The following is a 24,441-nucleotide window of genomic DNA, read 5'->3' as shown; positions in this document are numbered from 1 at the left end:
TCATGCAATGGACATGTTCTAGCCCCATCTCTGCTCCAACTACCTGTGTAGATTTAGGTAAACTTTGCAGAACAGTTTCCTAGTTTATACAAGAATTTGATGTTTCCAAGCGCTCCTTACCTTTAATATTTGAATTTAATCTATCTAAATTCCTAATCAGTTACCCTAAGGCATAACAAGAAATACTTTTTGCTCTCTAAACTTGAAGGGTTTAGACACAGCCTGGCCCTTAAGGAACTGGTAAGAAAGACGGACACGCACAATGCATGGTCACACTACAACATTTGGGTATAATTAATTACTGATTGATATTATATATGTAAAACAAGGTGTTTGGTTAATTAAATTTAGTTATATCTATTTCATTGGGGAAAAAAACACCCAAGGACCTATTTTTTTATTATTTGAAATTTTAATATTTTAGTTGAACTCCATCATTCTGAATTCAAAAACCACACACATAATTAAAGTCTACAAGAACTCCAAGAATAGATCCTATTTCACTTTGGAAAGCATCATATGCTTTTGTGGAGAAAATGTACCTAAGTACATTACTTGGTGATGTTTGGCTTAGTGTTTCTAATGATAAGATTTTCACAACTGCCCATTTCTGATGACATCATGGGGTGGTTAATAGAGGTATGGAAAAACAATCTCAGACTAAAACTTCCCGCTCAATAATGATTATTCTCTGATTTAAGTTGCTTATAAAAATAATGAAATGCACAATTTCCCAAGTGATATTTTCCACACAATATGCTTTAGATGGCAAAAATTTTGGATTTTATTTTATTATTTTTAGTGGTAAAAAAACAATAAATGAACTCAATGGTTTTATTTAATCTGAGGAAGAGAAAAAACAGATGAGGAAGAGCAGGTGTATGACAGAAATTAATGAATTGATTTTCCTATTGGCCATCCAAGTGGAAATGCCCATCAGACACTTGAAAATGTCAGCCCGAACTGGAGATATGAATTTGGAAGTCACCAATTTTTTCAATTACTATTAATTAACTCCAACTATATGTATTTAATATCAATTGAAAAATATTTATTGATCACCCCCTAGTGCCAAAATACTAGAGATACAGTAAACAAAGAAAAGTCATTCCTTCTTTCATGTTGCTTTCTGTTTGGTGGGAGCGTGACAAGGGAATAAACACCATGACAGGTGAAGCAAAAGGTGATATTAGAGCACAGATGAAGGACACCCAATCCACCTTTGGCAAACCAGGGTAAATAGAGGAGTTGATGCCAGAGGGATAAGAGGGGGCTAGATGGAGAAAAGGTGAAGAATATTTCAGACCAAATAAAATACATATTGGATGACCTTAAAGTATCCTGGTCATACAAGGAGCTGATATAAATTTACCATTTCTGAAATGTGGGTGTCAATGGTGAGAGAAGAAAAGTATGAATTTTGAAAACAAGTGGTGAACAGCCATAGCAAAGGAGCTCATAAACCGTTTTACAGAGTTTGAACTTTTCCACAGAGCCACAGAAAACACTAAAAGAATTTAAACAAGAAAGAGATAACACGTTCAGTTTATAAATATCACTCCAGTTGCAGAAAGTAACAAATAAATTGGAGGAAGATGGGAGGTAATACAGAGAGCCTTGAAGGCTGTCAGATACTGGAGATGAGAAGGCAGTGCCCTGACTTTGGGTGATGGTGAATGAATGAAGAGAAGTGGACACATTCAAAGATACCTAGGATTATGTGATTGACAAGATGGGAAGGGATGGAAGGGAGGAAGGAGTGACAGACAGGGGACACAGATGAGGAAATGCATATGGTGGGGGAAGATATAAAATTCAGAATCAGACACATTCTGTTTGAGATACCTAAGGGATGTCAGAATGACCATGGCCAGAAAGCAGAATTTGAAGCTCAGGAGAGAGATCTGGTAAACAAATGAAGCCTTCGGGATGATTTTCCTTCATAATATATGCCTTAGATCCCAAGGACTTTGGATTCCTTCCTTTACTAGTGAAAAGCCAATAAATGACTTCAACAATGCTAGCTTACCACAACGAAGTGAACAAAACAGCAGGAGTAGATAGAGGAAACTAAAATCATGGGAAGCTATGTGATGGCCCAGCAAATATATAGAGAGGCAGAAAAGAAGGGGACAAAGACGGAACCTTGAAAAACATCACTATTTAACAAATGGCCAAGGAAGAGACATCTGCAGAAGGGATTGAGAGGAGCAGGCAAAAGTTCTAAGAGGAAAACTTGACTGTGAGTTTCACTGGAAACTAAGCAAGGAAACCTTCTGAAGAAGAAAGGTATGGGCAACAACGTCAAGTGGACAGGAGGTCAAAGGGGGAAGGGGAGGGTGGGACAAATTGGGAGATTAGGAATGACACACATACACTACCATGCATAAACTAGATAGCTAGCAGGAACCTGCTGTATAGCACAGGGAGCTCAGCTTGGTGCTCTGTGATGACATAGATGGGTGGGATGGGGGGGCTGGGAGGGAGGTCCAAGAGGGAGGGGATATAGGTGTACATATAGCTGATTCACTTTGTTGTACAGCAGAAACTAACACAACATTGTAAAGCAATTATACTCCAATAAAAAATAAATAAATTTTTTTTAAAGTGCACAGTGAATTTAATAACTAGGATGGCACTGATGGACTGGATAAGAATAGTTTCAGTGGAGTGGCAGAGGTAGACATGAGACTGCAGTAGACTGAGGTGAGAGGAGAATAAAAGGAACTGGAGGGAAAGAGGAAAGACCTTTATTAATTTATTTAAAATATTTATTTATTTTGGCTGCACCAGGTCTTAGTTGGGGCATGCAGATTCTTAGTTGCGGCATGCGTGCAGGATCTAGTTCCCCAACCAGGGATCAAACCTGGGTCCACTGCATTGGGAGCATGAAGTCTTACCCACTGGACCACCAGGGAAGTCCCAGGAAAGGCCTTTTTATCTACAAAAAGAAGGTGAGAGAGTGGTAGTTGAAAGGGGCTGTGGGCTGAGATTAGGAAGATAATAGGGATGGAGATGGAAAGAGAGAGAGATAGAGAAAGAGAGAGAGAGAGAGAGAGAGAGAGAGAGAGAGAGAGAGGACAGTCCTGTGTGTCTACAAAAAGAAATGGAAAGAGCCCAGGTCTGGGTTAGATGTGAAGTAGATGAAAAGCAAAAGACAACATGCTTGGCTTGAGGGTGTCTCAGTCTAGGAAGGAGACCAGCCCACATTATTTATTTGAACAAAGTGCAGAAGGGCCAGAAGAGAAGGTACATTTCAGTCCACCTGGGAAAATTAGAGAAGATTTTGTCAAAGATACAACATCAGAGTTGACACCAGAAAAAAGAGTGAGGCCACCAACCTGGGAGAGGGCATTACAGAGGAGGTATGTGTATTTGAAAGCTACCTGCAGTCCAGTGTTACTGGAACACAATGGAAAGGGTGGGTGGAATGGCAGGATAAGAATTTAGGAAGTTAGATAGGGACCACATCGGGAAAGGCCCTTTTATGCAAAGGTGTCTAGAATATTTCTTCTACGCTTTGGCCAGTCAAGAAAATAATTATAAGCAAGAAGAAAGTAATTAGATTTTCATGTCAAAAGGTAAATCTCACAACAGTGTAAAGAAAGGTGAGGGAGTGATCACAAATGTGATTAAGTACCTGAACCAGGAAAATTAAAATAGATACAAAAATGCAAGAACAGACATAAGAAAAATGATTGGTTGGATTTTGCAGGCGATAGAGAAAGAAGAATCTAGGTTGAATCCTTGAGCTCTGACTTGGGCTCCTACCAATTGATTTCAGGGGGTGAGAACACAACCCTTCCAGGATACAGGTGGAGAAGCAGGTTTTGGAAACATGAGCTCAGTTTGGATGTGTTCAATTTGCAGCTTGTATAAGACTTTTTGGAAGAGCTATTAGGTTTTCAGAAGAAGGTTCTTGGCCAGAAATGTACACTGGTGCGTCATTAGTACTTAGAGAGAAAACTGAAGTCAAAGATATAAATAAAGGAAGGGGATCCTACATTAGACTGTATATTCTTCTATTCTTCCTCGCCTTCCATCTCCACTTGTATTGCAGCTCCTTACTGTTTAACTAATTAATTTTGGCTTATTCTTTTTTTTTTTTTTTTTTTTTTTTTTTTTGCGGTACGCAGGCCTCTCGCTGTTGTGGCCTCTCCTGTTGTGGAGCACAGGCTCCGGACACGCAGGCTCAGCAGCCATGACTCACGGGCCCAGCCGCTCCGCGGCATGTGGGATCTTCCCGGACCGGGGCACGAACCCGTGTCCCCTGCATCGGCAGGCGTACTCTCAACCACTGTGCCACCAGGGAAGCCCAATTTTGGCTTATTCTTAAAATGTAAGTTCAAGGATCATTCATGTATGCCTCCCCCCTAAATAAACCTTGTTGATCCCACAAACTCAACTCAGGTCACCTATGATTTGTTTTTATAAAACCCTGTACTTTTTCTTCCTGATATTTAAAAAATTTAACCAAATAATTTTGAAACTACTTTCTTACTTTCTCATGGCCTTTCCTGCTGAACACTACGCTTCATGAGAATAGGGGGCTGGTTTCCCTTGTTCAAGTATCTACCCTCAACAATGAATACAATGATATGCATGTTACAGGTGTCCAATACACATATTAAACAAATGAATAAGTAAAAGTATCATGGAAACCAAGAAAGGAGTTGGTTTCAAGGAGTCATCCGTGGTGAACAGTTTCAAAAGCTATGGAGAAGTTAAGCACGATTGAGAACAAATTATGACAATTGAGCATTTAGGCAGTCATGACGAGAACAAGGAGGTTAAATGTGGGTAGATTCTTCTTTTCAAAGGAGAAACACTCCCGTTGTTTATGAGATAGGAAAGACCTTTTTTTAAAAATAGAGGATCATGGGAATTCCCTGGTGGTCCAGTAGTTAAGACTTCACCTTCCAATGCAGTGGGTGAGAGTTCGATCCCTGGTCGGGGAGCTAAGATTCCACATGCCTTGTGGCCAAAACACCAAAACATAAAACAGAAGCAATACTGTAACAAATTCAATAAAGACTTTAAAAATGGTCCACATCAAAAAAATCTTTAAAAATAAAATAAAATAAAATTAAATTAAATGGAGGATCATGGAATGAGGAGGGCAAGAAATTAAAGACTTCTATCAGAAAGACGGGTTAATTCATGTAGTAATGTCATGCAAAAGGCAAAACAGCATATGGAAGATCTTCACTTCTGAAGTCCTCCTCTTGCAGGATTTAGATATATTTTCCTTTAAGAGTGAAAGTTAAATCACATATACTAGTTTCAGAGGAAGAAAGAAAAGGTAGATATAGATCCATTTGTAGCTAGTCATTTCCCATGAACAAATTAAAATATTATTCTCTTTCATTTTCCATGAGTAATGTAGCCCTTAACTTCTAGAGGCCACCTCTCCAAACTTTTCACTTAACAATATGTTTAATCAAATTCAATTGAGGAAGGCTATTTTCTTCTCTTCCTAAATAAATAAATAAATAAATAAATAAATAAATAAATAAATAGAGTTAGCTCCGAATTCCAACATCAGATCTTATTTGATTACATGAAAATCACCGGTTCCATGTCTGTAGACCCACTGTCCACCATTTGATGTGGCAGTGAACAGTGATGAAGGCAAGCGAGAAAGCGAGGAGGTCAAATGGAAAATCCCCTTCTGGAAAATGGCATCCAATTTCACTTCCACATGCAGGATTTTGTGTGTATTTTCCTTCAAGAGTAAAAGTTAAACTTGGTATTCTAGCAACTTCCAAGTTCATGGTTGGTACCTTACGGAATGGGAAAGAGTGACTTTTGCAAGCTTAAATCAGGAACAATATTTGGAAGAAGGGGAGCTAGACGTGGGCGCAAATATGCTATATCATGTCTGATCCGGGAAAGCTGACTCATGTTATCACCATTTCATGCCAGGCAACATCACATGAAAAGGAGTAACTCCTTAATTCGCCAGTCCTAGAGTAACTCAGCCACTGTTATAAAGCCAATTAGCAAATTGGCACCAAGACATTAGCAAATAGAACATCATGACAGATGGGGTCTGACAGAATGGCTGATGGCATGGGCAAGGTGGAAGAAAAAGAAAGGGAAACCAAAGATAAATGATGGCTATGTCTCACATGATTACCACAATTATTACACATTCTGGACTCCCTCATTGGAACCATCCATCAGGTAAAGAGTTTTATTTAGTCCTAGTTCCTAAGATGTCAGTAGGAATTATTATTTATCATGACAACTAGGAAAGGACAACTTCAGTCAGGCAGGACATTTGCTTTTCAACAAATACAGAGCACACCCTGATGCAGGGGCAAGAACCCTGGCATTCTGACAAGTTTGGAGACTTTTTCAGTGCCTCCTTCATCTCTCTCTCCTTTCACTTCTGGGGCTACTGCATGTCAGACTAGGTCAAACGTAGCAATTGCCAAGGAGGCATCTATGTATAAGTGTCTTTGTGTACCAAGTTCTACCCATGTAGGTCTATCCTGGATGAGCAACAGTGCCTTCTCTCCTGCCCAAAGTAAATATTTCTTGCTGCAACAGGACAGAGTACTTTATAGGACTTTGGTCCTGCCATCTATGAGGACACATTTAAAAATAAAATTCACACAACCAGAGATATGTGCAATGATGAAATAATGACAGCAAGGCACTTGGTGCTTTACCATAACATTCAGTTTATTGTTTTGCTTTATTTTGTTTTGAGCTTTAAAAATTCGGCAAACAATTCAGTCTGCTGCGGTAAAGTACTTCTTCGCATTTACACACCATCAACTTATCAATATTGATAATTTCTAAATTAGCTTTATTCTAATAATGTTTATATGCCTTTCCTTATTGGACTAGGCACAATTTTTTTTTCCAGGATGAAAAGTCATTGCAAATAACTCTTTTAAAATGGTCAGTATTCGCTGAACATTCCTGATTTGAAAATACTTTTTATCAGATATTAAGGATACCATGGAAAAAAATTAAGTAGTTCTTGTAAATAAAGAAAAATAAAACTTGTGTTAATTTATCTAATCTCTTAGGGGGTTAGTTTTTAATTTGTGTGTGTGTCAGACAAACACAAATATTTTTTGAAGAAAATTTCAGTCCTTTCTGCCATGAAGAGATGGGATTATTGTCTATTAAGGCAAGTATTCATAAAGAGATGCTTTTTAAATGATAGTTATTCTATAAATACTTAGAATTTTCTTAAATTCTTTCTCACATCTTCATTCTATTGGCTCTGACTTTAAGATATAACCTTTTCTTAGCTTTTTTAAAATTAGGATCCATGGAAGATATTTCTTTCTTATTTCTTTAAAAAAAAACCTTAAACTTTATTAAGTATATGTGTGTTTTTTATCTCTTGTTTCCCTCTTTGACTAGCTTTCATGAAGCTCAGAGTGGAATTTGGGACCCATGTGTTATAAACATGCAAGACTCTAATGCATGCATTTCTACCTATTAATTGCTCAGATTATTATTTAAACCTTATTTTCCTTCTTGATATCTTTATTTTTCAAGCTTTATTATAGTATGTTATATAAAATAATTCACAACTTTTATGAAATGAGATAGGATGTAAATGGTATAAATTTGCTTAAGATATATATATATATGTACCCATATATATATATATATGTGTGTATATATATATATATATATATATATATATATATATATACACATATATATATAGGTATCTTGCTTAGAAACTCAATAAATAAGTAGACAGTGTAAAATACTTTCCTAATTCCCATATCATTTATTTATCCACTAACAAAATGGTAATGATTATTAGTGATAATATTGGGAGTCAATTTGGCCCAAGTGGAGCTAATCTTAAGTAATATTAGAGAAGACTAGATTATAAGAACATTCTAGAGATATGAAAATAAAATCTCATGCTTTTTCTGTCACAGTTTCTCATTCTTTCTCTCTGTTTTAATGCTAGTGAAACAAGGTAAAAACAAAACCCAAATAACTTCATTATGGCCGTATATGTCATACAATATAAGTTAATCCAGTAAAATCTGCTTCTCAAAACCTGCATCCATCCAAGATGGCAGGTGATGGTGGCAGGGTACACACCACCTAGCATCTGACCTTAGGGATCAACAGGGACCCGTCATGAAGCAAACTGCAGGGAACAGCTATTACCGAGCTCTCTACTGGGTAAGCACTAAACAGTTTCAGGTCTACCACTCCAACAGGAATAAACTGTACCCTCAACATTTCTCAGCCTCCTTCTTTCACCAAGGATACCAAAAATAGGATTTATAGTTCTGCTGTTTCCAGCTCAAATTTCACATCCAAGCATCTCCATCTCTTAATTGGAGTTTAAAATAGAGTCTATTCTAAAAATGCCTGTAAATAGTTTTTACTCATTCTTAAGAGATGCCTGTGTACGTAAACAGTAGATTAAGCCACAATGGAACTTACAATGATAAGAACTAAATGATATTAAAGGACATGGGTAGGTCTAGGGCAAGTTTTCCTCAGCACAACTGACATTTGGAGCCAGATAATTCTTTGTTGTGCGGAGGCGGTCCTGTGCGTTGTAGGATGTCTAGTAGCATTTCTGGCCTCCACTAACTAGATCAGTGGCAGCCCAATTCCCCTAGAACGACAACCAAAAATGTCTCCAGACATTGCCCAATGTCCACTAGGGACAAAATCTCACCTGGTTGGGAACCACTGGTCTACAATCCAATATCTTAGATAAACTGTAAACAATTTCTCCATAAACTGCTAATGGGGAAGGGGGGTCTGCCAGGTAGATCAAACTAAAGAAATATGATTCATTCTTTATTACACAATTATATAATATTATGGTTCTGAGTCACTTTATTACTACAATGTGCTCTGAAGAACCCAAAACAACCATTCAAATATACAGAAGAAGCACCATGTCTTTGAGGTTGCACAACACGCTAGTCTGACCCAGTCATGTCCCTAACTAGACACTTCTAGTGTCTAGTTTAAGTTGGATGTGAAGAGAAAAGGCTGATTTCTCAGCCCCTTATGAAGAGTTTGGAAAAGATTATTCGATATTTCTTCTCTGAACATTGGACCACTAAAGCTCTGTGTGCACATATGCTTTATAAATAATGCAAGTTTTCCATAACTTCTTTGATTATGGGATGAATTTTTATGTTGTATTTCTTTGAGTGTTACCCATATAACTTTAAAAATCTATCTTTACAATCCCAATCTTACTTAAAAGCAACATACAAGTTTCTCTCTGATAAACCTCTGTAATAGATTGTTTTATAATTTTTAATTTAAAACATTTAAAGTTTCCACTAATTTGATTTTTTAAAGCTATGCTTATTTCTGAGGGGTCGTCAGACTCCTAACACGGAAATCTATTGCTCTAATTTCTTCCCTTGAGAGATCATCAGATGTATGACAGAGCAACAGAAACCAATTAAAAATACACATACTTGCTCCAGTGAACTTTTCCTTCCACTGTCTGCATCTCACCAAGGATGGCAAGGAGAAGAGAGGACTTCCCACATCCCACCTGGCCCACAATCATGGTTAACTGACCTACAGAAAAGAAACAAAGGATAATAACAGGATGAGATGGAATTCACTTAGTGAAATAAAATCAAAACACATTTAGAAAAGGCTGATGTTTCACAGTCAATGGGCCAGTTTTGGTCTCCAGCAATAAAGTATTCTAAACAGCTCCCTTCCCTGATACTAAGTTTTTTGGAAAATAGAAGAAAAATAAAAATCTATAGGTCTTGATGTATTATTTTTAAAACTATCAGAATAACTGTCACTAGTAAAGAAAGCAGTGAAATACTTGCCTAAATCATCTAGATTAGTGTTACCTTTATTATTCAATTCATTCAGCAGAAAAAGGCAATTTTGACTAAAATAGGTAATTGGGCTTAAAATGAGTTGGGGGCTGTTCTTAAAATACTTTGATGTGCATGTATAATAGAAAAATCCCAACTACTGACCATGAGGTCAAGTCAAAAAATAATTCTATTCAATTATCTAGACATTTTAAATAAAAATATTGGGTATTTATGTCTTAAATATCTTGAAAACTTCATCAGGTTTCCTCAGAGATAGAAAACTATTTTCTCATACATCCTTTCTTTAAATTCTTTCTTCAAAAAAATGAGAAATGAACTACTCCATTATTTAAATGCCACAAATCAGCAAATAAACGGAAAGCAATTCATTTGGATGGTAAATAACTTGTCCAAAGGTCCACACTCTGTAGTGTAAGGCAGGTCTTATAACTCCCAGTCATCCTCACAGTGATACAGGGGTTCATGAGCTTCATGGTGCAAATAAATATTAGTAATGTTTGTCTTGAAAAAGTCTTTCTCTCCTTTTGTTAGGCTCAGTTATGTTGGAAAACCATGGTCATGATTGTTAACAATTACAAACCCGAGTAACAAATGATTCTTACCTGTTGGAATTCGAATATTTATATTAGATAAGGTAGCTAAACCACTGCCCCATGAAAAGTACCCATTTGTGACCTAGAAAATAAGAATACAGAAATTAAATTATAAAATTATGTAAATATGTGGTGTTAGAGAATTATTCCAATTAAAATAGATTTCTTTATAAAGCACTGTAAGACTTTCAACACAGTAGAACACACAGTGCTGAAACTCTAATTTAGAGTTATAACTGCTTAGAGGTATAAATGAAACACAGAAAGAATGGAAGTGAGAGGAGGGTCTTTGAATTAATGATATTATGAAGAATGCTAAAAATTCCAACAATTTTCCCTGAAAATTTGGGATCATTTATATGTGAACATTCTTAAAAATCAATCACCCAAATATTTTCCAATGTAACTGCTACACTGATGATTTTCTCACTGCTGCAATTCCCAGAATCCTGTGATGCAAAGTAAAGAACAGAAATAACTACAAATTATTCCAACAAAATGACTCCACTAGCTAAGAAGGAAGGTTTTATAATGAATAAGTTTCCTGAACTATGTGGATTTATCACTCTTCATTGATCTTAAAAGAAAAAGTAAAGGGGAGGAAGAAACAGCACAAAAATGAGGCAACATTTCTTGGTGGTATAAACCTCAACAACCAGCAAACAAACAAAAAGACCTTAGAGTCATCCAAAGCAATCTATGGTTTTAATATGTGTCAAGAAAACTTGATAGTTTTAACAGTTACAAAAATGGGAAACGAAAGAGGTATAACAGAACCCAAGGGTTGGAAGGGTGAACAGAGACAGATGAGGGGAGAGAAAGTGTCTGAAAAATTAGAGGAAACTAAAGTAAGGCTACACTTTGCTCATAAATTAATATTTTGTTTCCAAACCCCAAGTGATGAAATTTCTAAGCACATTTTTGTTCAGGAATTTTGCAGAAAAGATTAGTAATGTCTAAATTATAACTAAAAATATCCTTTAAAAGCTCTTAAAATGAACAACTAAAGAGCGCAAAAGTTACCTGAAAAGGCTAGATTATGTTTTTCCACGTAAGTTTTCTCTAGCGTGGAAAATGTATGGCATTTAATAATATCCATCACATAGATATGCATGAAATTAGTCCTGGAAGGAGGGTGGCCTGGAAGGGCTCAATAACTAATCACTTTACAAATACCTGCTGAGCACCCAGTCTATGTGAAGTCCTGCGTTAGGACTGATGTGGGCTACAAAGAAGGTGTAATGCATCCTCCCTGCTTCCCTGCTCAGTTGAGCTTACAGTCAATTGAGTAGTAAACCAAGGCAAGAGAGTATGGGCTAAGTAACAAATAGAGGGGCAGACAGACGAAAGTGCAACAGCAGTTCATAAGGAAAATCATCTACATCTGAGATGAGTCAAAAAAAGAAAATAGTTTGAAAAAGGAGGGCCTTTTAGCTACTTTTGGAAAATATGCTGAATTTCAGCAAAGATATTTCTGAGTAAAGAGTTACAGTGAGAACAGGTTCAGGATCAGAAAACCATGAAACTTGTTATGAGAAATAATGAATAAAGCTGGCTGGGGCAGAGGTTTAAGATAGTGACTAAGTGACAAAGGATGCTCAAAGAAAATCTACAGTCTTCAAGGCTGAGAATCCCTTTCTCGGAGAAAGTGGAGAGCAGGCTAAACGAGGTGCAGATACAGATGGGCTGGGGAGAGGGTCAGCATGGAACTAAGAGGCCCTCCATAACAACCTTTACGTTTTCAATGAATTGAAAGGGAAGGTTATCTGTAGAAACAGGAGGTGGCCAAAGGAGAGAGAGAACGAGGTGGGAGGAGATTGGTGACAGATGAAGAGCTACTGTAGGTGATGGAAAATCATGCTGAAGGGAGGCATGGGAAAGGATTGCCAAGACCATGGAGAGTCAGCCAAGGGTGGAGGTAATGAGGCTCTGGCCATGTCAACTTGTATCATTAAGTCATTTTCTCCACAGAACTTAGCACCCTGGGTACAGGAGCGCAGAAGGCATGGGGTTGAATGGCTACAGAAGGATGTGAGAGGGCTGGGAGAAAGAAGGGGCTCAAGTTACCGCATGTTGCAATGAGGTTAAAAGCCAATGGTGGTGTGATGAATTGGGATATTGGGATTGACATATATACACTAATATGTATAAAATGGATAACTAATAAGAGCCTCCTTATAAAAAAATAAAAAATAATGCAGGGGAAAAAAAAAGCCAATGCCAGTGAAGATGAAGCCCTGAGGGAGCTGGAGGGTAGGGTTGTGATGTCGGTGACTGGCTGGTATAACAGAGGCTAAGATCTCAGAGGGGCCATGTGTCTAAGTGGTGGCCAAGTGTGAATGCAGGTGAGTTTGTGGGAATGGAAGGGTGGTCGATTAAGGGGCTTGGGGGCTGGGATACTAGATGGGCTGTGAACCTGGAAGTTTAAATCACATCCAGGTGTGGCACTTACTAAGGTAGAAAGCTGGACTCGGAAACAGGCACCTAAATCTTCAGTGAAGGTGGGTGAGTGATTATGAGGTCCTCTGATCACAGACGTGAGAAAGGTACAACATGCTATAGCTTCACAAGCGTGTGAGAGAGGAAAGATGTGGTTGGAAAGCAGCAGGGAAGAACCAGAAGAATACAGTGTCACCTCCTGATTTGGTCCTACACAGAAGTAAAAGAGGGAACAGAGTTCATTTGAGAGGGATGGAGGAGAGTCAAAGTGAATTCCTCCTGCTGTGATTTGCCCTTCCATTCCCTCCTCCCTTTTACAAAATCGTCTCACTTCTCCACCATAAGGGTTAAAATCCTGGCTTCCCAAACTAGCTGTTTGACCTTGGAAAATCAGCTAATATATAAATCTCCGCAAAGGTACATAAAAGGATAGGTACAAAGATGGTTATCACAGCATGGTTTGTGATGGAGGAAGGATGGAGGCCAACCCAGCAGCCATCACTAGGGGACAAGTAAAAGGCAAGGATGCATACTACAGAATGCAGTGGTGCAGCTAGAAGGAGCAAACAATTTCAGGAAATTGAAAATATAAGTACTCATGACAATACTACATATTTCACAGGGATATGAGTGTATTTAAGTGCATATATTGAGCATATTATTGCTGGCACCATAATGTTGGGAGGATGAGGGGATATAGGCATTGAAAGGATGAATTAAAATGTAAAGGCAGGAAAGAGACAATGCAAAAAGCCACCTACTGTATGATTCCACTCATATGAAATATCCAGCATAGGTAAATCCGTAGAGACAGAAAGAAGATTGGTGTTGGCAGGGACAAGAGAAAGGGGGAAATGGGGAGTGACAGCTTAATGGGTACGGGGTTTCCTTTTGGGGTGATAAAAATATTTTGTGACTAGTAGATGAGATAGTTGTACAACTTTGGGAATCTAAATGCCACTGAAATGTTGACTTGAAAATGGTTAATTTTATGCTATGTGAATTTCACCTCAGCTGAAATAATTTTTTGAAAATCTAAAGGCAGGACCTTCCACACACCATTGTCCATTCTCTCCTGCCAAAAATAAATAAAAATACTGGGTAAAATATAGTTTTTAAAAAACCTCATTAAAGCAAGGAGTAAGGAAATGTCTAGTGAAAGTATAAGGAAAAGTACAAAAAGGTATATACACTCCGGAGCACCCAAGCTTCTTTCCTTCCAAAAGGGCCAAGAATAGCTAAGGTATTTTAGAAGAAAAAAAATAAGGTGTAAGAACTTGTCCTAAAAAATGTCAGTGTTTATTAGAAAGCTATAATAATCACAACAGTGGAATACTGGACAGACAAATCAGAGAAAAATAAAGAAAGAAATCTGTGTGACAAGACGGCACTAAAAGTCAGTGGGTACGGTGACTGATATACAGTGTCTGGACAACCCGACATCATATAAAAAATTAAATCCGACCTTACCGACTTACTACTAAATGCAGTAAAATGACTATCACTAAATTTACTACTGCTAAACTTACAGCTAAAATTAGTTATTACTGATTTCCCTACTAAATCACAACCTTACTTCATACCAAACACAAAAATAGATTTTAGGTCAATTAAAGTACTAAAAGCAAAAGGTGTAGCTCCAGGGATTTTAAGAACTAATATAGAATATCTTTATGCCTTTTGGTAGAAGAAGATTTCTTTCTTTTTTTTTTTTCTTTAAATTTTTGGCCATTCCACGTGGCAAGTGGGGTCTTAGCTCCCCAACCAGGGATCAAACATGCTCCCAACATTGGAAGTGAGGTCTTAACCAATGGACCACCAGGAAAGTCCCCAAAAACGTTTTCATAAAGGAGGCAAAAAGCAAAGCATTAGCCATAAAGGAAAAGTTCTATAAACTAGATCACATTAAAATTAAGAATTTCTGATACCATAAAGAGAGTGAAAAGCCAAGCTATGGAGTGGGAAAAGAATTCTGTTATATATATAACTGCCAAAGTAGTACCCAGAATTTTTTTAAACAAGGGGAACAAATAACCTGGCAATTCACAAGAGGAGCTCCAAACCCAAATGGTCAATATATATAGGAAAAGGTGCTCAACCTCATTAGAAATCAGAAAATTACAAATAAAAACCACAGCAAGATACAATTGCACCTCCTCCCAACACACAACACATTTTGGCAAAATATTGGAAGCACTGGTGAAGAGGGAGACCAACTGGAATTCTCGATCACTGTTTTTCTTTTTTATAAATTTATGAAAAACTAAAGCACATTTTTAGGGAGGCATACATAGCAAGGATGATCAAGGAAATGATGACCACAAAAGTCAGGGTGGCGATTATATGTCGGGGGAGAGATAGAGAGAGTGCAGGTAAAGTGTGTGCTGGGGGGACCTTCAGAGGAAGTTGATGATGTTCTTCACTTGGTAGTGGTTGCACAGGTATTTACTTTTTCATTTAACAGGGCATACATGTTGTATGTACTTTTCTGTAGATATGTTGTATTTCACAATAAAAAAGATTTCAAAAATACAAATGAGTAATAACCAATTTGGGAATTTCCACCATGAACAAATGGTGAATTTGAGCTTGAAGGGGTACTTGAAACTGCAGTGGCCATTCAGTGGAATAGCAGACTCCAGTTGATGAGCAGGGGTTTGTTGTTTTTTTGTAGGTGTTTTGGTGCATGAAGGGTCAATTCTGGGGAAAAAATCATGATAACCTCCATTTTTTCCATGAAAAATAAAAATAAGTTGAACACGGCACACGGAAAAGATGTATTTTTAGGTTCCCACTACACTGAATAGAAAATGTCAATTAAAAAACACTTTTTTTAGTCACTAATATATTGTTATTTTCTGGGCATATTTGAGAATTGGCAGCATAGAGGACCCTTTCTAGTCTCTCATTACTTACTTTTTCATAGCTTAGTTCACACCCTACTTGTACATTATAATTGTCTAGAGAACTACTAGAGATGTTTGCAAAAATGATGGCCAGGTTTATATATATATATATATATATATATATATACACACACACACACACACACACACACACACACACACACACACACACATATGCATATACATATATATATAAATATGTGATTCTAATGTACAGCCAAGATTAAGAATCACTACAGGACTTGCCTGGAGGCACAGTGGTTAAGAATCCACCTGCCATTGCAGGGGGCATGGGTTTGATTTCTGGTCCGGGAAGATCCCACATGCCATGGAACAACTAATAAGCACACGAGCCACAACTACTGAGCCTGTGCTCTAGAGCTCGAGAGCCACAATTACTGAGCACACATGCTGCAACTACTGAAGGCTGCATGCCTACAGCCTGTGCTCCGCCACAAGAAAAGCCACCACAATGAGAAGCCTGTGCACCGCAACAAAGAGTAGCCCCCACTCACCGCTACTAGAGAAAGCCCGCGTGCAGCAACGAAGACCCAACACAGACATAAATAAATAAATAAATAAATAAATAAATAGAGTCACTACAGCTCTTTGAAATGCACAGGTGTTATACCTTATCCTCAAAACAACCATACTAAAATGGCATCCCCACCTCAAGAGGAGCAGACCATGGCTTAGAGAAGCAGTTTGCCCAAATCACACATCAAATTAATGACAAAGGGAAGGCTAGCATTAGCTTATTCCATCCAGTAATGCATTTGCTCCAGTTGCTAAAAGCTTCTTGTGGGACAGGTATGGTGTCAGGCAATAAGGAGAGAGAGAGGAGAATTCAATGTGGTTCTTGGCCTTACTGTACCGCTCACTGAGCATCCCTCACTCTGACTGGACAGGGCAGGGAGTGGCACAACACCAGCAGCCAATGCAGCTAGTCTTCTAAACAGCTAATTTCCAGGACTCCATTGGCTCTGATGTCCAGAGGCCCTTGACTGCTGCAGGCATCTGTTCTGGTTCCTGCATAACCCTGACCCCTTCCTGGGGCTGATCCCAACTCTCAGTCCTCAGCCTGTGTTCCTGTGGTGGCTTGTTCTATGAAGCACTCATGCTTGGGAACAGTACAAACGGCTGAGTTTCAATAACAAAACCCAAACAACCCTTTTGCATGTAGCTATCCAGTTTTCCCAGCACCACTTACTGAAGAGCCTGCCTTCTCTCCATCGTATTCTGTTGCTTCCTTTGTCAAAGATAAGGTGACCAAATGTGTGTGGGTTTATCTCTGGGCTTTCTATCCTGTTCCATTGATCTATTATTTCTGTTTTTGTGCCAGTACCATACTGTCTTGATTACTGTCGCTTTGTAGTATAGTCTGAAGTCCGGGAGCCTGATTCCTCCAGCTTTGTTTTTCTTTCTCAAGATTGATTTGGCTATTCAGGGTCTTTTGTGTCTCCATATAAATTGTGAAATTTTTTGTTCTAATTCTGCGAAAAATGCCATTGGTAGTTTGATAGGGATTGCATTGAATCTGTAGATTGCTTTGGGTAGTATAGTCATTTTCACAATGTTGATTCTTCCAATCCAAGAACATAGTATATCTCTCCATCTGTTTATATGATCTTTAATTTCTTTCATCAGTGTCGTATAGTTTTCTGCATACAGGTCTTTTGTCTCCTTAGGTAGGTTTATTCCCAGGAATTTAATTCTTTTTGTTGCAGTGGTAAATGGGAGTGTTTCCTTAATTTCTCTTTCAGATCTTTCATCATTAGTGTAAAGGAAGTCAGGAGATTTCTGGGCATTTATTTTATATCCTGCTGCTCTACCAATTCGTTGATTAGCTCTAGTAGTTTTCTGGTAGCATCTTTAGGATTCTCTATGCATAGTATCATGTCATCTGCAAACAGTGACAGTTTTACTTTTTTTCCGATTTGGATTTTTTTTTTTTTTTTTTTTTTGGCTAAAACTTCCAAAACTATGTTGAATAATAGTGGTGAGACTGGGCAACATAGTCTTTTTTCCTGATTTTAGTGGAAATGGTTTCAGTTTTTCACCATTGAGAACAATGTTGGCTACGGGTTTGTCGTATATGGCCTTTATCATGTTGACATAGGTTCCCTCTATGCCTACTTTCTGGAGAGTTTTTATCATAAATGGGTGTTGAATATTGTCAAAAGCTTTTTCTGCATCTATTGAGATTATCATATGGTTTTTATCCTTCAATTTGTTAAGGTGGTGTATCACATTGATTGATTTGCATATATTGAAAAATCCTTGCATTCCTGGAATAAACCCCACTTGATCATGGTGCATGATCCTTTGAATGTGCTGTTGGATTCTGTTTGCTAGTATTTTGCTGAGGATTTTTGCATCTATGCTCATCAGTGATATTGCTATGTAGTTTTCTTTTTTTGTGACATCTTTGCCTAGTTTTGGTATCAGGGTGATGGTGGCCTCATAGAATGAGTTTGGGAGTGTTCCTCCCTCTGCTATGTTTTGGAAGAGTTTGAGAAGGACAGGTGTTAGCTCTTCTATAAATGTTTGATAGAATTCGCCTGTGAAGCCATCTGGTCCTGGGATTTTGTTTGTTGGAAGATTTTTAATCACAGTTTCAATTTCAGTGCTTGTGATTGGTCTGTTTATATTTTCTATTTCTTCCTGGTTCAGTCTCAGAAGGTTGTGCTTTTCTCAGAATTTGTCCGTTTCTTCCAGGTTGTCCATTGTACTGGCATATAGTTGCTTGTAGTGATCTCTCAAGATCCTTTGTATTTCTGCAGTGTCAGTTGTTACTTCTTTTTCATTTCTAATTCTATTGATTTAAGTCTTCTCCCTTTTTTTCTTCATGAGTCTGGCTAATGGTTTATCAATTTTTTTTATCTTCTCAAAGAACCAGCTTTTAGTTTTATTGACCTTTGCTATTGTTTCTTTCATTTCTTTTTCATTTATTTCTGCTCTGATCTTTATGATTTCTTTCCTTCTGCTAACTTTGGGGTCTTTTTGCTCTTCTTTCCCTAATTGTTTTAGGTGTAAGGTTAGGTTGCTTATTTGAGTTTTTCTTGTTCCTTGAGCTAGGATTGTATTGCTATAAACTTCCCTCTTAGAACTGCTTTTGCTGCATCCCTTAGGTGTTTTCATTGTCATTTGTTCCTAGGTATTTTTTGTTGATATCCTCAGGAAGACCTAAATAGACATTTCTCCAAAGACATGCAAATGGCCAATAGGCACACAAAACAATGTTCAACATCACTAATTATTAGAGAAATACAAATCAAAGCTATGATGTATCACCACACACCAGTCAGAATGGCCATCATTAAAAAGTCTACAAATAACAAATGTTGGAGAGGGTGTGGAGAAAAGTGAACACTCCTACAGTATTGGTGGGAATGTAAATTGGTGCAGTCACTGTGGAAAACAGTAGGGAGGTTCCTCTAAAAACTACAACTAGAGTTGCCATATGCTCCTGCAATCCCATTCCTCAGCATATATCCAGACAAAACTATAATTCGAAAAGATACCTTCACCCACTGTTCACTGTGGCACGATTCACAATAGCCAAGACATGGAAACAACCTAAATGTCCATCAACAGATGAATGGATAAAGAAGATATGGTACATATATACATATATACTCAGCCATAAAAAGAAGAATGAAATAATACCATTTGCAGGAACATGGATGGACCTAGAGATTATCATACTAAGTAAAGTAAGTCAGAAAGAGAAAGACAAATACCATATGATATCATTTATATGTAGAATCTAAAATATGACACAAGTGAAGTTATCTATGAGACAGAAACAGACTCACACACATAGAGAAGAGACTTGTAATTTCCAAGGGGGAGAGGGGTGGGGGAGGGATCGATTGGGAGTTTTGGATTAGCAGATGCAAACTATTATATATAGAATGGATAAACAAGGTCCTACTGTATAGAACAGGGAACTATATTCAATATTTGCTGATAAACCATAATGGAAAAGAATATAAAAAAGAATGTATATATATATGTATAACTGAGTCACTTTGTTATACAGCAAACATTAACACAGCATTTTAAATCAATTATACTTCAATAATATAACTTTTTTTTTAAAAAAGTCTATTTGACAATGCAATCCAAAAATGGGCAGAAGACCTAAATAGAAATTTCTCCAAAGAAGATATACAGATGGCCAACAGACACATGAAAGGATGCTCAACATCACTAATCATTAGAGAAATGCAAATCAAAACTACAATGAAGTATCATCTCACACCATTCAGAACGGCCATCATCAAAAAATCTACAAACAATAAATGCTGGAGAGGGTGTGGAGAAAAGGGTACCCTCTTGCACTGTTGGTGGGAATGTAAATTGATACAGCCACCATGGAGAACAGTATGGAGGTTCCTTAAAAAACTAAAAATAGAACTACCATATGACCCAGCAATCCCACTACTGGGCATACACCCTGAAAAAACCATAATTCAAAAAGAGTCACGTACCACAATGCTCATTGTAGCAATATTTACAAGAGCCAGGACATGGAATCAACCTAAGTGTACATCAACAGATGAATAGATTAAGATGATGTGGCACATATGTACAATGGAATATTATTCAGCCATAAAAGGAAACGAAATTGAGTTATTTGTAGTGAGGTGGATCGATCTAGAGACTGTCATACAGAGTGAAGTCAGAAAGAGAAAAACAAAAACCATATGCTGAGAAGGACGTGCGCTCACTCCCTCTTGGGAGAGCACCAGAATCACAACTAACTGCTAAACAATCATCGACAGGAAGACACTGGAACTCACCAAAAAAGATACCCCACATCCAAAGACAAAGCAGAAGCCACAGTGAGATGGTATGAGGGGTGCAATCACAATAAAATCAAATCCCATAACTGCTGGGTGGGTGACTCACAAACTGGAGAACACTTATACCACAGATTCCACCCACTGGAGTGAAGGTTCTGAGCCCCATGTCAGGCTTCCCAACCTGGGGGTCTGGCAACGGAAGGAGGAATTCCCAGAGAATCAGGTTTTGAAGGCAAGCGGGATTTGATTGCAGGACTTTGACAGGACTGGGAGAAACAAAGACTCCACTCTTGGAGGGCACACACAAAGTAGTGTGTGCATCAGGACCCGGGGGAAGGAGCAGTGACCCCATAGGAGACTGAAGCAGACCTATCTGCTAGTGTTGGAGGGTCTCCTGCAGAGGCAGGGGGTGGCTGTGTCTCAGTGTGAAGACAATGACACTGGCAGCAGAAGTTCTGGGAGGTACTCCTTGGCGTGAGTCCCCTCAGAGTCTGCCATTAGCCCCACCAAAAAGCCGGGTAGGCTCCAGTGTTGGGTTGCCTCAGGCAAACCACCAACAGGGAGGGAACCCAGCCCCACCCATAAGCAGAAAAGCAGACTACAGTTTTACTGAGTTCTGCCCAGCAGAGCAACACCCAGCCCTACCCACCACCAGTCCCTCCCATTAGAAAACTTGCACAAGCCTCTTAGATAGCCTCATCCACCATAGGGCAGACAGCAGAAGCAAGAACTACAATCCTGCAGACTGTGGAACAAAAACCTGTTTCACAGAAAGACAAGATGAAAAGGCAGAGGGCTATGTACCAGATGAAGGAATAAGATAAAACCCCAGAAAAACAACTAAATGAAGTGGAGATAGGCAACCTTCCAAAACAAGAATTCAGAATAATGATAGTGAAGAAGATCCAGGACTTCAGAAAAAGAATGGAGGCAAAGATCGAGAAGACACAAGAAATGTTTAACAAAGACCTAGAAGAATTAAAGAACAAACACGTAGAAGAATTAAAGAAGAAACAAACAGAGATGAACAATACAATAACTGAAATGGAAAATACACTAGAAGGAACCAATAGCAGAATATCTGAGGCAGAAGAACAGTTAAGTGACCTGGAACAGAATGGTGGAATTCACTGCCATGGAACATAATAAAGAAAAAAGAATGAAAAGAAATGAAGACAGCCTTAGAAACCTGTGGGACAACATTAAGCACACCAACATTCGCATTATAGGGGTCCCAGAGGAGAAGAGAGAGAAAGGACCAGAGAAAATATTTGAAGAGATTATAGTCGAAAACTTCCCTGACATGGGAAAGAAAATAGCCACCCAAGTCCAGGGAGCCCAGGAAGTCCCAGGCAGGATAAACCCAAGGAGAAAGACGCCGAGACACATAGTCATGAAATTGACAAAAATTAAAGACTAAGAAAAATTATTGAAAGCAACAAGGGAAAAATGACAAATAACATACAAGGGAATTCCCATAAGGTTAACAGCTGATTTCTCAGCAGAAACTGAAAAAGCCAGAAGGGAGTGGCATGATATATTTAAAGTGATGAAAGAGAAGCACCTACAACCAAGATTACTCTACCCAGCAAGGACCTCATTTAGATTCGACAGAGAAATCAAAAGCTTTACAGACAAGCAAAAGCTAAGAGAATTCAGCACCACCAAACCAGCTCTACAACAAATGTTAAAGGAACTTCTCTAAGTGGGAAACACAATAGAAGAAAAAGACCTACAAAAACAAACCCATAACAATTAAGAAAATAGTAATAGGAACATACATATTGATAATTACCTTAAACGTGAATGAATTAAATTATCCAACCAAAAGACACAGGCTCGCTGAATGGATACATAAACAAGACCCATTTATATGCTGTTTACAAGAGACCCACTTCAGACCTAGGGACACATACAGACTGAAAGTGAGGGGATGGAAAAAGATAGTCCATGCAAATGGAAATCAAAAGAAAGCTGGAGTAGCAATATCATATCAGATAAAATTGACTTTAAAATAAAGAATGTTACAAGAGACAAGGATGGACACTACATAATGATCAAGGGAGCAATCCAAGAAGAAGATATAACAATTACAAATATATATACACCTGAGAGTGGCAGGGGGTGTGGTGGTGGTGTGATGAATTGGGAGATTGGGATTGACATATATACACTTATATGTATAAAATGGATAACTAATAAGAACCTGCTATATAAAAAATAAATTAAATAAAATTCCAAAAAAAATATGCACCCAACATAGGAGCACCTGAATACATAGCGCAACTGCTAACAGCTATAAAAGAGGAAATCAACAGTAACACAATAATAGTGGGGGACATTAACACCTCACTTACACCAATGGACAGATCATCCAAACATTAATAAGGAAACACAAGCTTTAAATGACACAATAGACCAGATAGATTTAATTGATATTTATAGGACATTCCATCCAAAAACAGCAGATTACACTTTCTCCTCAAGTGTGCATGGAGCATTCTCCAGGATAGATCACATCTTGGGTCACAAATCAAGACTCAGTAAATTTAAGATAATTGAAATCATATCAAGCATCTTTTCTGACCACAACCCTATGAGATTAGAAATCAATTACAGGGGAAAAAACATATGAAAAAGAAACACATGGAGGCTAAGTAATACATTATTAAATAACCAAGAGATCACTGAAGAAATCAAAGAGGAAATCAAAAAATACCTAGAGACAAATGACAATGAAAACACAACCATCGAAAACCTATGGGATGCAGCAAAAGCAGCTCTACGAGGGAAGTTTATAGCAATACAAGCCTACCTCAAGAAACAAGAAAAATCTCAAATAAACAATCTAAACTTACACCTAAAGGGACTAGAGAAAGAAGAACAAACAAAACCCAAAGTTAGTAGAAGTAAAGAAATCATAAGACACAGGCACTCCAATGTTCATTGCGATGCTATTTACAATAGCCAGGTCATGGAAGCAACCTAAATGCCCATCGACAGACAAATGGATAAAGAAGGTGTGGTACATATATACAATGGAATATTACTCAGCCATAAAAAGGAATGAAATTGGGTCATTTGTAGAGATGTGGATGGATCTAGAGACTGTCATATGGAATGAAGTAAGTCAGAAAAACAAATATCATATATTAACACATATATGTGGAACCTAGAAACATGGTACAGATGAACCAGTTTGCAGGACAGAAATAGAGACACAGATGTAGAGAACAAATGTATGGATACCAAGGGGGGAAATTGGTGGGGGGTGGTGGTGTGATAAATGGGGAGATGGGGATTGACATACGTTCACTAATATGTATAAAATGGATAAGTAATAAGAACCTGCTGTATTAAAAAAAAAGCATATGCTAACACATATATATGGAATCTAAAAAAAAAAAAGGTTCTGATGAACCTATGGGCAGGACAGGAATAAAGACACAGATGTAGAGAATGGACTTGAAGACACGGGGAGGGGGAAGTGTAAACTGGGACGAAGTGAGAAAGTAACATTGACATATATACACTACCAAATGATATAAAATAGATAGCCAGTGGGAAGCAGCTGCATGACACAGGAAGATCAGCTCAGTGCTTTGTGACCACCTAGAGGGGTGGGATAGGGAGCGGGGTAGGGAGATGCAAAAGGGAGGGGATATGGGGATATATGTATACATATAGCTGATTGTTAAACAGCAGAAACTAACACAGCATTGTAAAGCAATTATACCCCAATAAAAATGTTAAGAAAAAATAAAAAGGCTGTTTGAGATGAGTCAAAGGCAATATTGGGAAGCTGGGTGGAAGCACACAACCCAGGTCTAAGCCTTTCCTGGTTGTAGATAATTGTTAT

General features: G+C 38.0%; 1 protein-coding gene across 1 annotated transcript in view; it reads right to left on the bottom strand.

Moving 5' to 3' along the window:
* Window positions 1–24,441, bottom strand: part of ABCC9 (ATP binding cassette subfamily C member 9) — a 145,412-nt gene that overhangs the window by 72,122 nt on the left and 48,849 nt on the right. Inside the window, exons 17-18 of the mRNA XM_082635944.1 lie at window positions 10,436–10,508; window positions 9,447–9,552 (exon numbers count right to left, since the gene is read on the bottom strand). Coding sequence (XP_082492070.1) covers window positions 9,447–9,552; window positions 10,436–10,508 — 179 coding nt within the window. The remainder of the gene's footprint in view (window positions 1–9,446; window positions 9,553–10,435; window positions 10,509–24,441) is intronic.

This window comes from Mesoplodon mirus, assembly GCF_964341445.2.
Source record: "Mesoplodon mirus genome assembly, chromosome: 11".
Classification (NCBI taxonomy): domain Eukaryota; kingdom Metazoa; phylum Chordata; class Mammalia; order Artiodactyla; family Ziphiidae; genus Mesoplodon; species Mesoplodon mirus.
The sequence above is the reverse complement of the archived record's forward strand: the minus strand, read 5'-3'. Positions and strand labels throughout refer to the sequence as shown.